This window comes from Vombatus ursinus, unplaced genomic scaffold (assembly GCF_900497805.2).
Source record: "Vombatus ursinus unplaced genomic scaffold, bare-nosed wombat genome assembly UNPS02011369.1, whole genome shotgun sequence".
NCBI classification, from domain to species: domain Eukaryota; kingdom Metazoa; phylum Chordata; class Mammalia; order Diprotodontia; family Vombatidae; genus Vombatus; species Vombatus ursinus.
The window spans coordinates 7,252,149-7,266,214 of NW_020951147.1; the positions used below are offsets into that span (position 1 = coordinate 7,252,149).

The 14,066-nt window shown below is 46.5% G+C and overlaps 1 protein-coding gene and 2 long non-coding RNA genes across 3 annotated transcripts; 2 read left to right on the plus strand and 1 right to left on the minus strand.

Moving 5' to 3' along the window:
• Positions 1-723: 723 nt before the first annotated feature.
• Positions 724-8,646, plus strand: LOC114038697 (retinoic acid receptor responder protein 3-like). Its single transcript, XM_027856085.1, has 4 exons — positions 724-893; positions 3,919-4,021; positions 5,236-5,498; positions 6,449-8,646. The coding sequence occupies exons 1-4, from the start codon at positions 891-893 to the stop codon at positions 6,515-6,517; spliced, it is 438 nt and encodes a 145-aa protein (XP_027711886.1). The 5' UTR covers positions 724-890; the 3' UTR covers positions 6,518-8,646.
• Positions 8,647-10,291: 1,645 nt separating this feature from the next.
• On the minus strand, positions 10,292-11,658 carry LOC114038789. Its single transcript, XR_003568595.1, has 3 exons — positions 11,588-11,658; positions 10,545-10,664; positions 10,292-10,341 (listed from the first exon to the last, which is right to left on the minus strand). It is a non-coding gene; the product is annotated as an uncharacterized LOC114038789 (long non-coding RNA).
• Positions 11,305-13,867, plus strand: LOC114038788. The gene is made up of 2 exons (XR_003568594.1): positions 11,305-12,083; positions 12,742-13,867. It is a non-coding gene; the product is annotated as an uncharacterized LOC114038788 (long non-coding RNA).
• The last annotated feature ends 199 nt before the right edge of the window (positions 13,868-14,066 follow it).

The following is a 14,066-nucleotide window of genomic DNA, read 5'->3' on the forward strand; positions in this document are numbered from 1 at the left end:
CAACAAAAGAGACAGAGAAGGAGTGGTCAGAGAGGTAGGAAGAGAACCAGGAAAGAGAGGGGGACGTCCTGAAAACCTAGAGAAAAGAGTGTCAAGGAGGAGACAGTGATCAGTAGTGTCCACGGCTGCAGAGAGGTCAAGGAGAATGAGGATTAGAAAAACTGCACAGGTCTACCTCACCCTCAGGCTCTGCATCAGGGTGATGTTAGATGGGGTCTGAAATTAGGCCTTACCTAATTGCTGAGCTTTAGCACTCCTTTCTATGTTTTCTTTGAACCCTTTCGCAACCAAATTACTCCATCTTGTCTAAAGGGAGAGCTAAAATGTGAACCCCAGAATTTTAACCAAGTGAGAACAAGTCTGTATGTGTGTGTATGCATATATGTATATATCCTAAAGTATATTGTATATACCACACATATGTATTCATATACATGTTTCTATTTACATGCGTACATATATTTACATAATATTTATATACACACATACTTTAGATATAGGTGCAAAAAATCCTTGATGAACTGGAGAGACTTAAGAAGACTAGCTGAGGAACTTCTGTACCAGGTCTAGAAGAGAGATTTTTAATGGCTTGGTAGCTAAGAAGGGAGATTTCAAGAGCTGAACCAGGGGAAAAAAAAAACAAAAAACAAACAGCAGCACTGGGGAACACTGGCGAAAACAGAAAGAGAAAGTCGGACTGAAATGTGACTGCGAGGAGAGAGACAGCCATTGGCTGACCAAGTACTCTGAAGCAGAAGACCCAGGCTAGAGCCACCAGTTGTAATCACATCCTTGAAGGCTGAGGGAAGGTCCAAGTAAAGGTCTGCTCCTTCCCCATTTTCCCCTCCCGGGTGCCCGGCTGTTACCACACTGCTTAGAAGGTTCCAGCAATGGTAATCTTATCTCTGTTAATTATTTCGTACTTATCCCATATAGAGCTGGCTTTGTATATAGTTGTTAACATCCTTGAGGGCAGGGATGGTCCTTTGCCTCTTTTTGTATCTTTAGCACTTAGCACAGTGCACACAGTAGGTGCTTAATAAATTTTAACTGGTTGATTGATTAATAAATGCTTGTTACCCTCCTTATGTTTACTCTGCTGCTTTTTTTTACCCAAACCTTGGCCTAAAGGTTAGGATTTTTCCTAACTGGGGGTTTGGGATTATTATCGTGATATTCTTATCTTTTCGTTTAATATAAATTTCCTACAGTAGCAGAAGAAGGAACCACGTGGACCTCTGAGGTCATTATATTGCCCCTAGTCTAAGTGTTATAAGGGGGTAGGGGAAACTCAGCCAGGGCAATTTTTTTTTCTTTCTAGTTTCAATTCCATGCTAATTTTTTCTTGAGAGGGGAGTTGCCCTTTTTCTTTTGTTTGGCTTTCTTTTCAGTGGAATTTTCTGCATTATTACTCAGCCATTATTTTAAGCATTACTGAAGTATTTTTGATAAAAATATTAGCTCTGATCCCTGACCAAGAGAGCACCAACTGATTTCTAATTGACACAATCTGTCAGTAATTGAGGTTGATGTGTTATTCTTGTTTCTGTTTGCATTGTTGGAATCGATCAAATTGTTTTGGACATTTCCTCTTGATCAATTGTTCTTTGGTAGATGGTAAATATTGGTTTTATATAACAACACTATGAAGACATGAATATAGTATTTGAAAAATATTGTCCATTTGTGAAGGCTAATATTTGCAAGGTACGTGGAAGAGAACCTATGTTTAATGAAGAATATGTAGATTTCATGAAGGTCAGAGTTAAGACAATTGGGACTCTAGAAAAGTATACACAGGAAAAAGGTCAGGAGCAACCATTCTGTGCTCCGTGAAGTCATTCAGACATTCAAGAATACTTGAAAAAACCCAGGAAAGGTCCAATATCTGTTCATTGTTGTTACTGACATGTTGAGAGAACCGTTTATAGTGGAAGCTGAAGTCAGTGGGGTCTTATTTTCCCAATGTTTAGGCAGAAATGACGATGGAAAGCATTCTAGGCATGGGAGACAGCTGGGGAAGATACTGGATGGAGAGATAGAGCGTCATGTGTGGGGGACACCAAAAAGGCCAAACTGTCACTGGGTTGTGGCTTTTAGAGATAGGAATAAGGTTTAAGAAGACTGGAAAAGTAGGGAGGGGAAAGGTTAGGATGGGTTTTCAAAACCAAGGAGAGGATTTTATGTTTGCTCCTGGAGGTAATGGAGAGCCACTAGTTTACTGAATGGGGTATACACACATGCACAGATGTGTCCATATGTGAAACGGGCAGACATGCTCTTTTGTTCTGTATTAAGGGTTTTGCATTTGTGAGGTGGGCTCAAGTGGGCCTCTGACCTAGGAATCAGGAGGGAAATCTCATTACAAAATTGTTCTTCTCTGACTGTACATTCTAAGGTAGCATTCGATTGGGTTTTATTAATTATTATTATTTTGGCTATTGACGGATGGCTTTTGTGCTAGCAAGCCATACTGGTGGCAGCATGTTCATCAGCTGCTGAAAATGTTCCCTTGGGAGTCCCTCAGCAAACATATGTTAACTCAAGTGAGTTACACCAACATGGTAGAGCAGATAGAAATCTGGCCTCTAAGTCGCAAGACTTGGGCTCAGGTCCTTCCTTTTGCATACATGCATACATAAAAACACACATATGCTACACACCTAAACACATACACACGTGTGTGTGTGTGTGTGTGTGTGTGTGTAGACAGCTGGAGGCACAGTTGGTAAGACCATTGGGTCTGGCTTCAGACACTTTTGAGCATGACCCTGGGCAAATCACTTAACCTCTGTTTGCTTCAGTTTCCTCATCTGTAAAATGGAGAGAATTCAAATGATAGAACATTTGTAAAGGGCTTAATATACAGTATCTCACACATAGTAGGTGCTATATACATGCCAGCTATTATATATGTACATATATGTATGTGTATACACACATACATACACATATAGGCAGCTGGGTGACACAGTGGACATGGTGCTGGGCCTGAAGTCAGGAAGATTAATCTTCCTGAGTTCAAATCTGACCTCGGACACTTACAAACTGTGTGACCCTGGGCAAGTCACTTCACCCGCTTGGCCTCAGTTTCCTCATCTGGAAAATGAGTCGGAGAAGGAAGTGGCAAATCACTCCATGATCTTTGTCAAGAAAACTCCAAATGGGGTCACGAAAAGTCAAACACTACTGAAATGACTCAACAACAACAAATATACATATATATATGTATATATCAGATAATACACATGTACATATGTGTGTATATGTATATGCTGGCTGCGTGCACAATGCCTGACTGGAGTTATAGCTCTCGATTAGAATCACAGAATCTCAGAGCTGGAAGGACACTCTGGCTCACAGATTTAGTGCTGGGAAGGAGTGGAAAGGTCGTCTATTCCAACTCCTATATTTAGAGAGGAGGAAATCAAGTCTCACAGAGGTTGAGGGACCTGGAACACAGCTGGTACGTGGCAGACCTGGGATTGGCTGGAACCCGTGCCCTCTGATTCTAAATCCAGAAAGCATCTAACCCAATGCATGCTTGAGTGGGAATTCCTCCTTGCATCAGCACTGGGAAATGGTCAAAGACCTCCAAGGATTACTTCCCAAGGCAACCTGATCCCCTTGCAGATAGCACTCACCATGAGGAAGCTTTTCCTAACATCCAGCATAATTCTGGCTCTCTGAAACTTTTGGCCCATTTGGTTCAGCCTGGAACAACATTCTTCTTACTCCTGCTTGCCCTCCATAGATCTGAAAACTGCTGCCATGCTCCTCATATCTTCTAAATATCTTCAGTTCCTTCACTGATTCCAGTATGGCCCGTTCTCCAGGCCTCTGGATCCTTCCAGCTTTTCAAGCACGTGCCACCTCCTTTCCAAATCATTTAACATGATACTATTTTGGATTTTGCAGCCTGCACCCAAACCTGGTGACCTAATTGAGTTCTTCCAGCCTAAATTTCACCATTGGGGTATTTATGTTGGGAAGAATTTGATCATCCACCTAGTGCCTATAGGTAAGTAGTCTCCCAGCATTACCTCTTATGCGTGGTTCCATTGTACACAGATAAGGGGCTGGGTGTAGACTTGCAAGGGCAAGCCTTTTTGCAAGGTCACTTGATTACAGAGGGAGGGCTTTGTTATACCTGGAATGCTTTCCCTTCTCACCTCCACACCTTCCTAGCTTCTTTCAAAGCTCAACAAGAACATCACCTTCTATATAAGGTCTTTGCCTTGCTTTCATTTTGTATATCACTACACAGGTAACATGTTGTTTCACTCTCTAGAATATAAACTAAGCTGAAGCCAAGCTGCTAAGCCCTCAAAAAATTATTGTTGCTTGATTGATGCCTTCCACTATGAGTCTGCCCCCAATGTCAGTTGAGAGGAGGCAGAGAGACAGAGAGAGACTGAGAGAGGCAGAGAGACAGAGACACACAGAGACTGAGAGACAGACAGAGAGAGGGAGCTCAAATGATCACATCAGAGACGAGTCTAGCTTTATCACTTGGCTGCAGCAGGGACAACAGACATTGGTAAAGCCAAGTTTCCACCCACCTCTCCTTTCCACTCCCTTGGTGTCTTCATGATCTTGGGCACCTGACATTCCCTCATTGCACTGAGTGTGGCTGAGTCCTAGGTCTAGGTGGGGAGTCTCAAAGGGCTGAGATCTTATTTGGATGCACAGCTGTGTTGAGAGTGGTGCTTATGACAGCAGACACCCTTTCCCAATGCCATGGAGGGTTCATACATACACGTCCTCTGAGGAGGGAAGTAGTAAGTACTACTTTCTAGGGTAGCCGTGGCCCTATAATTTGTGTGCATTGGGAGAGTATTCTTTCATTCGGGGCCAAAGCCCTGCTGGAAGAAGCACCCTGATCCTCTCTGGACTCCATTGAAAGGTGTCTGAAGGGCTATTTTAATCATGCGTGTCATGGGGCTTGGTTTGAGCTGCTCCAGCCCCAAGTATAGCTAGTTATACATTCTCCTAATTAGCTGTTTATCAGGGGAAAAGTTTAAATAAAATCATGAAAGACAGATTCAGGCCAGGGTACTGAAGTTTCTTGGGTACATCTCAACCTTTTGGAGTTTGAGTACCAGGCAAGCAGCCAGACTTCCCTACAAGTAACTCTTTTGGGACACTCTCAGAAACATGGGGCTAAAGGGACCCAGGATGGGACTGTTTGAGAAAGAGCTCACCATAAGTGGCATCTTCTTTTCACATTGAAAGGTAAAACAACTACTTCTATGATGGCTACTCATGGCATAGTGGAGAAGAAACCATTTAACATTGATCAAGGAGAGAACTACAGGGTGAATAACATATATGATGAGTTATACCAGCCACTACCACCTGAAGTGATCATCGCTGAGGCCTTGGAGATGGTGGGGAACATGGTGCCCTATTGTGCCATTACCCAGAACTGTCACGACTTTGTGATTGACCTGAGATACGGGAAACAACGGAAGATGCAGCTCTGTCAGAGCTGTCAGGTATACTACGGAGACTAGCTACCTAATAAATGGTGGTTAAGTGATGAATTTTAGCAAATAACAAAGCACGCTTGTGGAGCTGGTGTAGACTTCCTGGGGTGCTTATGGTCAGAACCAAACAGAGCATGTGCACAGTACTTGAGATCCATTTCCTCAGCTCAGCCCTGGGCATGGGCCTTCTCACTTTAAACTCAGTTTTCCCATCTGGGGATGTCAATGTTCTTTCCTTGGGAAAGGAAGTCTTTGCTTTTAAAGCTCTGGGAAGTTTTTTAACTGGAACAGGTAAAGCCTAATGTTCAATGATCCCCCAGGGCCAAGTTTCCCTTTCTTCAAGGAAGGTTACTCCACAGCCATTATTCCAGTTCAGAATAATATCTGAGAATAATCTGTCTTGGCTTCAGTCCAACCTACCATGTTAACTTATCAGAATTGACACGTGGGTAATGGTGGAAGGGTGGCCAGATTTATTACCCTGAACATAAAGCTGGTGGGTGAGAGCTTCCTCATGTGTCCCTAAAGAACTTGCAAAACCCATTTCTTTTCATCAGACTCTCTGTTACTATTCATCATAGGGTCTTTAAATTCTCCACTTGATTCAATAATTGCATAAGAACCATGAGAAATCCTTGATCTCTCAAGGATGCCGCTTCTAACTTGGACTGCCCGAGAAAAGCCCCTCTTGACCTTCTTCTTTCCACCTCCTCCTCCTGTTCTCCTATCAGCTTTAAGTACCCCTAGGCTGTAGACCCGTTTGGTCCCCATTTGGGTCTATCCCAGTTTGATTCCTTCCATCTCCTCCCCTCTATGGTGTGGCTGCCCCAAGTCCCTCAGCTCCCTTTTCATTTTGTTGGCTCCTTTCTTTTCCCAAGGGAGCTAGCCAGAGCAGAGTACTTGATTGGAGTGAAGGGCAGCAGGCTTCCACACTGACCAGCCTTCCTTTCTATTCACAGGACCTTGGTGAGATGATCATTGGGATACTTCGTTTTGTGTTTTGTGTTGCCTTCACACCGCGTGCATAATGATTCTGAGAGACAGACGCCAAAGTCATCAAGGCCACCTCCATTATGGCAGCATGGCTGGGCTGCAGTTTTCATTTAGCCATGTAGCTTGTAGTTATAGACATATAAACATATATATATACACATATGTGAAAATAAGGCCTTCCCAGTTTTTTCCTCAAGGAGTGCTGGAACGTATGCTTTGCCCCAAGCACTAAGAGCCTAGCTCTTCAGAACCCAAAGCAGGGTTACCTCTAGCTGAACGTAATAGTTGTTCTGGCAAGGCTTGGACAAGATGCCTTGCTGAATACCCTGGGAGATAAAGTCCTTCCTAGATTGGGAACAGAGGAATCTAGCCCAGCAGGACTGGAGGTTGTAGTGTTTTCCTTAAGGTGGGAGTCTGGAGGATCTCTCTTGAAAGAGAGGGCACTCAGAAAGAAGGGAGTATCACTCAGGTGGTTAACATCAGAGGTAAAATCTGAACCCGGGTCCTTTGACTCCAGGGCCAGTGCTCCGTCCACTGAACCAAGCTGCCGGCAGCCACATCCTACTATGTGCCAGGCACTATTAAGCCATGGGGAGTCTGGGGGGGCGGGAAACACAAATAAAAGTGAAAGACCTGCCCTCAAGGAGCTCACATTCTACCGGGGAAGACGACATGTGAACATTTAACTGTGTTCAAAATCTTTACCAAAGAAATGCCAAGTCATGTTGAGGGCGGACAGCAGCTGAGGGGTCCTGAAAGGTGTCATGGAGAAGGTGGGCTGAGCCATCCTGAGCTAGGGATGCTAGCTAGAAAGTAGTGGTGAGGGCATTCTTGGCATGGGAGCTAGGTGTCTCATCCTCAGGACCACCCAAAAGGGATCATTTTCTATTTCTATTTTTTGGCTCATTCCTCCCTCCACCTCTCTCCCCCAACTTACCTCTAGCAAATCCCCCAACAGAGTTCATGTCTGGGTTTCCACAGATGTTGGTAACAGGGTGCCCGGCTCCTGTGCAGGTACCCAGAGCAATACATCCCTGTGGGTAGAGGGCAGCCTTTATTTTACCCCCCCGGAAAATAGAAAGAGACCATACAATTGATGCTGAAAACACCCAAAGCCCTCAAATAGCCCATAAATTTTCCTGAACTTAGGGTTGTCAGTGAGGCAACCCCTAGGCATTCTGGACAATCCTTCTTTCTCGAGGGGAAGGGCCCTCTCAAGAAGTATAGTAACATTCTGTGATTTGCATACCCTCCAGGAGAGAAACACACTTGGGGCTGCTGAACAGACTGCCCTTTCCCTGGATATGTGCTGGCCCAATGAGTCATGGTGTGAGTAGGGAGGAAAGCACCAGTCTTCTGCTACCTTATCCCATGTGGTTACTGTTCTCTGGCTTCAGGGACTACATGGGTAATCCTGTTCCAAGTGACATGTCACAATAGGAAGTTCCCCTGTCTTTCTAGAAGCCAGGTCCTATTTATATGGTCTCTGACAGAGTCCTAATAAAGCTGCCCTCAACCCCAATATTCTAATTTCCTCATGGGCCCCACTTAACAGCAGGCGTGGCCTGATTTAACCACACCACAGGCCCCTAGACTCAATATAGCCACTGCCCTTACCTAGCCATCGCCCCCAGCTGCCCCCCAGATCTAACTCTCACGTTTAAACCGACGTGTTGTGCACTCAACCACAATCGCACCATCCATTTAGCTCAAGAGAAATTATCCACCTTGACCTGACGGAACCACAATAGCTAGCCAGTCAGAAAGCAGCCCAAGTAGGATATTTGATCACCAAACCATAGAAGCCCCCCCACCAAGATAGCACATGGCCTGTAATAGTAAAGACCTGACCTAGAGTAAACTTATGACATAGAGAAGTTTCTTATATCATTTTCATACATAAATGCTGCCCCCCATGGGTTTTTCTATATGCATTGTGGGTAATCGCATGCACAATTCCACCGAGGATGGGACCCCTCCCCCATTACCTAATCCCTTAACACATCCCTCCTGCTTTTTAATATTCATAATTTCTGTTATATGATTGCATCTTCTGTTATATAAAAATCCATCTTGCTTTCACTGAAGTTGCTGGTTCCTCTTGGAACTCAGCCCACTTAATGAGAGATGTCAATTTCAATAAATGCCTTTGCCTGGTCTGGAGGCAGTGTGGGGTTGAATTCTTTCAAGATGACCCTACACCACACATCATGGAACCAGGACAGTCTTTAACCAGTTGGCCTGACTCTTTCATTTGCTCTCCCACGCGTGGTTTCATTCAAGGTCATAATTCAAACACACTTTAATTTTTACCTTACTAGATGCATGGTAAAGGCAGAAGCATTAATAGACTACAATTTAGAAATGGTTAGACAGGTGAGAGGAAAACAAGAGAAGGGGATGGTCATCAGTATTTAAAGAGGTCCTTGTGCCTCCCTCTGGCTTCTGGGAACTGCAGCCTCTTTTCCTGATCCTGGTGGACCTGGAGGCCAGAGGTGGGCTTGGGTGTCTCCACAGTCTTACTGGAGAAGCAGGGTCGAGATAGGGACATCATAGATCATAACTTACATGTGGGATTACTCACAACCTGCCCTTTTCAGACTAGGCTAGATTATCAGATCACACTGCCTAGGAAATAAACTCCCCTTTCTTTGTTTGGGGGGGGCTAGGCAATGGGGTTAAGTGACTTGCCCTGGGTCACACAGCTAGTAAATGTCAAGTGTCTGAGGCTGGATTTGAACTCAGGTCCTCCTGACGCCAGGGCCAATGCTCTACCCACTGCGCCACCTAGCGATTTAGGGTTCAAGGATATCGTCTGTGAACTCCTTCCTTGAGCTGAGTGCGCAAACGTGCCCCATGTGGCAGGAACTCAGCATTTCAGCGACTGTCAACTCTTTGGTTGGAGGAGACCATTATTCTCAGGTCTCCAATTTGACCAGGGTCAGAAAGCTGGGGAGAAGCTCGTGTGCTACTGCCCCACGGCCAACACAAATGGTTTCTGGGAAGAGGTGGAAGAGTCTGAGAAGTCACAGGCTTTGCCCCACTTAGAGCTCAGATCTACTAGACTGCACTCAGGTCTGTCCTCTGAAGAGGGAAAGAGGAGAAAGGGCTGAGTGGCTTCAGGGAGGCAGCTTCTCAGACAAGTGGGGTGGAGGGAGGGAGGGCAGCCTTAGCCATGTCTGAAATCTAATGAGGAGTCGTCAATTTTCCCTTTAACAAGATGCAGATGGACATCTCTACACTGTTTGAAAGGAGAGGTATGCTTATGTGCCCATATAACACAGGAGAAGAGGTATGTTTGTTAAACTGATTAAGGGAAACCCTCCCAATAGACCCCCTCTTACAAAAACAAAAACATAAAAATCTTAGGAAGATCAAAAATCTTAGGAAAAACTTTTCCAAATCACTAAAGTTAGAGAAATGCAAATTAAAACAATTCTGAAGTGAGATTGAGAAAAATTATAAAGAGAAATGGCCAATGGTTTAAAATTGGCGGAAGACAGCCACATTAACACATTTTAGATAGAGCTGTGAATTGGTCTACATATTCTAGAAAGCAATTTAGGCTTAAGTGAGAAAAGTCATGGAACTGTTCATTTCCAGTGTCAGCACTAATGAGCATCTAGATGAAAGACAGAAAGGGCCTATATACACCCAAATATTCCTAGTGGCAATCTCTGGTAGCAAAGAACTGGGAATAAAGTTGATGTCCATTGATTGGGGACTGGCTGAATCGTGATCTATAACTGTAACAGAACATTACTGTATTGTAAGTTACTTACAGTTACTTCCTGCAGGTCAGGAAGACCTGGGTGACTCTGAGCCAACTCCAAAATTGTATTTCAGAAAAGGTGGCAACCTGCATTGGTAAAGAGAGATTCTTTATCTGTGGGAAATCAGAGGTCCAGCTCCGATGTCTGTCCCTGTTAAGTAACAACAAATATGAGGAATTCTGAAAACTGTGGGCAGACGTGTATGCACCAATGCAGAGCCACGAGGGCAGAAGAACGAGAGGACAAGTGGATACTAATGTAAATGGAAGCAACACCCAAAGCTGCTTACCTCGGTCACTGCACCGACTAATCATGAGATCTCCAGACTGGCCAGGAGCTCAGCCGAAGGTACCCTGTCTGATCCTGAGCTGCCCCACCGTAGGCTCAGACATACAGAACTGGGATGCACCTTAAATGAGAAGGCAGCAAAGGGAGAAATCAGAAGGGAGGATACACAAGCAAGAAGTCCAGTGCCATAGAAGTGGGGGCTATTGAGTCATAAGGACCCACCATAGGCCTGGAAGAAAATCAGGATTAGTTGCATAGCATCACCCTTATCTGTGCCCTCAGGCTTTGATAAACTGGTAATTGTTGGGGAATAATGGGGAGAGACCTAAAACCCCTCTGGTCTTAAAAATTAGACCCTTTAGGGCAAAGGTGGGAGGGGGAGAGAGCAGGCAGGGTCTCAGGCCTTGGAATCTGTCACAACCTGGCATCGTGAAACTCTTCTCACAGGTTATGAGTGCACTCCTAGGAGATTAATCTGATGGCCTTCTCTCTGTACTCATCCTCCACTCCTATGAAGTGTGTTTGTTAAAAGCCATTTAATGACCACCCCTCTTGCTGTTCTCCTCTTACCTGTCTGGCCACTTCTAAGTTAAATTCCATTAATGCTTCTACTTTCACTGTGCGTCTACTAATGCATTTTCATTAAAGTGTGTTTGAATTGTGACCATGAAGGAAGGGAAATGAACAAAACCATTTAAGGGCTGGGTCAGAATAGGCAGAGACCAAGTCAGAGATCATAGACATGAATTCCTAGGCACAAGTCTGGGGTGGTGCCTGTGAGGTGAGGGAGAAAGCTATCAGTTACCAAAAGGCAAGTGTAGTTATCCCAGATTAGCCTGGGCCAGCTATGGCTACAGCCACTTGAAAGGGAATCAGAGGCAGACCTGCCCTTGTGCCAGCAATTTCCCTGATGCTGATTTCCTGGTACTTCGGTGTCTCTTGGATTACAACCTGACTCTGCCTTCTGGTCTTCCCTCCCTGACCCTGGCTTGACCCCAACCTGAGGAATTTAGTTTGTACCCGATGGTCCAGGGTTCCAGCTACCTTGGTGTTTTTCAGTGTCTCCCAGAAAGGTTCCACTAGGACGTCCCCTCTGGCTTCCTTCCTTGTGTGCTCCCCTCTGGCTTCTGGAACTGCAGCTTCTTTGCCTGATCCTGGTGGACCTGGAGGTCAGAGGTGGGCTTGGCTGTCTCCAAGCCTTACTGTGGAAGGGGGAGAGGTAGGGCCATCATAGACCATTAGAGCAGGAACCTTCTGTCCATAGACTCCAACCCCTTCATCTTGGAGAGGAGGAAAAGCAGGCTCAGAGAGGGTGAGAGTTTTGTTCAGAGTCACTCAGGAAGTGAGAGGCAGAGCCAAGAATCTCGGAGCGGGAAGAGACTTTGGGGGCTTCCTCCTCTTGTCCAGTCCCTCAGACAGTGGGAGATGTGGCTGATTGGGACAGCTCCATGTCACTGGCTGTCTCCTCCTCAAGACCCTGTGTAGGAGGCAGTGGGCAGAGGGTCTCAGGGGCTCCTGGCCCCACGTCCTGGTTACCAAGGTTTGTCACTTTACCCCCAAAGGACACTTTTCTGGAGGGAGGAGTCACTCAATCTCTGGTGGGTACCCAGGTATCTATGGGGCCCCAGGCCCCTAGAGGGGGTTTCTGGGTATCTAGAGATACCCCAAACTTCTCAAGGAGGTCCCTGGGTATTTAGAAGGGTCCCTAGACCTCCAAAGGAGTTCTTAAATATCTAGAGGGACCCCAGACTACCTGGGGTAGTCTGGGCCTCTGGAGGGGGGCCCTGGGTATCTAGAAAGGTCCCTAGAGGGTGTTCCTGGTTATCTAGAAGGGTCCTTAGGCCTCCAAAGGGGTTCTTAAGTATATAGAGGGGCCCCAGACTACCCAAAGGGGTCCCGAGATCTCTTGAGGACCCCTGGGCCTCTGGAGGGGAGCCTTGGGACTTCAAGAGGGGGTCCCTGGGTATCTAGAAGGGTCCCCAGGCCCCTAGAGGGGGTTCCTGGGTATCTGGAGGGGCATCCCCTGATCTCTAAGGGACCCCCTAGGCCTCTGGGGGGGGGGCCTTGGGACCTCAGGAGGGGGTCCCTGGGTATCCGGAGGGGCATCCCCAGATCTCTGCGGGGGGGGCCCCTAGGCCTCAAGAAGGGGTCCCCGCGTCTCTCGAAGGTCACTCGCTCCCACCCCTCATTTCACACAGGAGAGAACAGGCCCTCCCTCGACAGACTGACTGGGGGACCAGTCCAGAGACCCGCGATCGCTCAGGACCTCAGCCTGAGGAACACTGCCAAATGGCGAGACTCTCCCAGCGCCTCTAGTGGCTACTGCGCAGGCGCCAAAGCTCCAGCTCCGCCCCCAACTACTGCGCAGGCTCCGGAGACATCCTGGCGTCCCGTTCCTCCTCCTCCCCAGGCGCCTGAGAAGATGCTCATGGAACTGGCCTTGTCGTTCGCCCACAGCGCCGCCATGTGGCCGGTCCCTTTCTCTTCCCAGCCCAGGTGGCTCGCCTCCTGCTTTAGCTTAGCCCCTGGCATCGTAGGACTTAAGACATCGTCTGGTCCTGGAGTTCCTAGCTTGGGCCCCATGAACTTGCTTTCAAGTATTTCGCATAGAGCTGGTTTCCTTTGTCATCCCGTGCCTCTTATTTTACCAACTTAAAAGCAGGACCCTGAAGGGTTCAGAACCCTTGCTCATCGCTGCAGGTGAGGGAGCCTCCAGCTGTGCCCGCATGGACAGAACCCCTCCAGGGAGCCCTTTGGAATCCCACTACGAGTGGGAGGACAGGACCTGCTTTGTCCTCACTCAAGCTTCCCAGCCTTCCTGGTGCCCCCCGCGCTTCTGAGGACAAGAATATTCCCAACAATTCCTACTTCATCAAATGGCTCTAGCCGTCATTCCCAGAGGATAGGAATCTCTTTCTCCCGTCGGCATGATCCCAAAAGGGTTGCTCACCTGCAGATTAAATGAACTCCTTACTGCCGTGGAAACAGGTTTAAAAAAAAAAAAAAAGCTTAAGTCAACTCCTAGGAATCTCTGCTCTGACCAGAAGTTTCTGACTGCCCCCAAGAAGACCCCCACATACATCGGCAGGTTCTAACTACCCCTGTTCCTGGACAGAGATAATAGCAAAGACACTTCTGGAACACTCTCTTCCGGCAGTTCTGCTGTTCTGTGTATCCACTATACACATGACTATTTCCCAAGACTAAACCCTATAAGAATCCCCTTTCTCCCCTCCTTTCCTGGACGTCTCTGTCTGAAAAGACAGGCATTTTCCTGAAATGTAATTCCTCAACCCTGAATAAATGCCTTCATTTATTTACTGATCCCCTAATTGGTCTGAATTTTTGTACTGGTTGACAGTAGAACATTCATTCATCCATCTATCTATCCATCTATCTGTCTATCTGTCTGTCTGTCTATCTGTCCATTCTTCCACACATATGTACACACACACACACACACACACACACACACACACGCACACACGCGCACACACACACACACACACATTGTCATCTCAGA

Bases quoted from the DNA above. Each gene is read 5' to 3' on its own strand.
- LOC114038697 (XM_027856085.1), top strand. The intron at 4,022-5,235 runs GTAAGTAGTCTC...TCACATTGAAAG, and splicing joins CATCCACCTAGTGCCTATAG to GTAAAACAACTACTTCTATG. The intron at 5,499-6,448 runs GTATACTACGGA...TTCTATTCACAG, and splicing joins AGCTCTGTCAGAGCTGTCAG to GACCTTGGTGAGATGATCAT.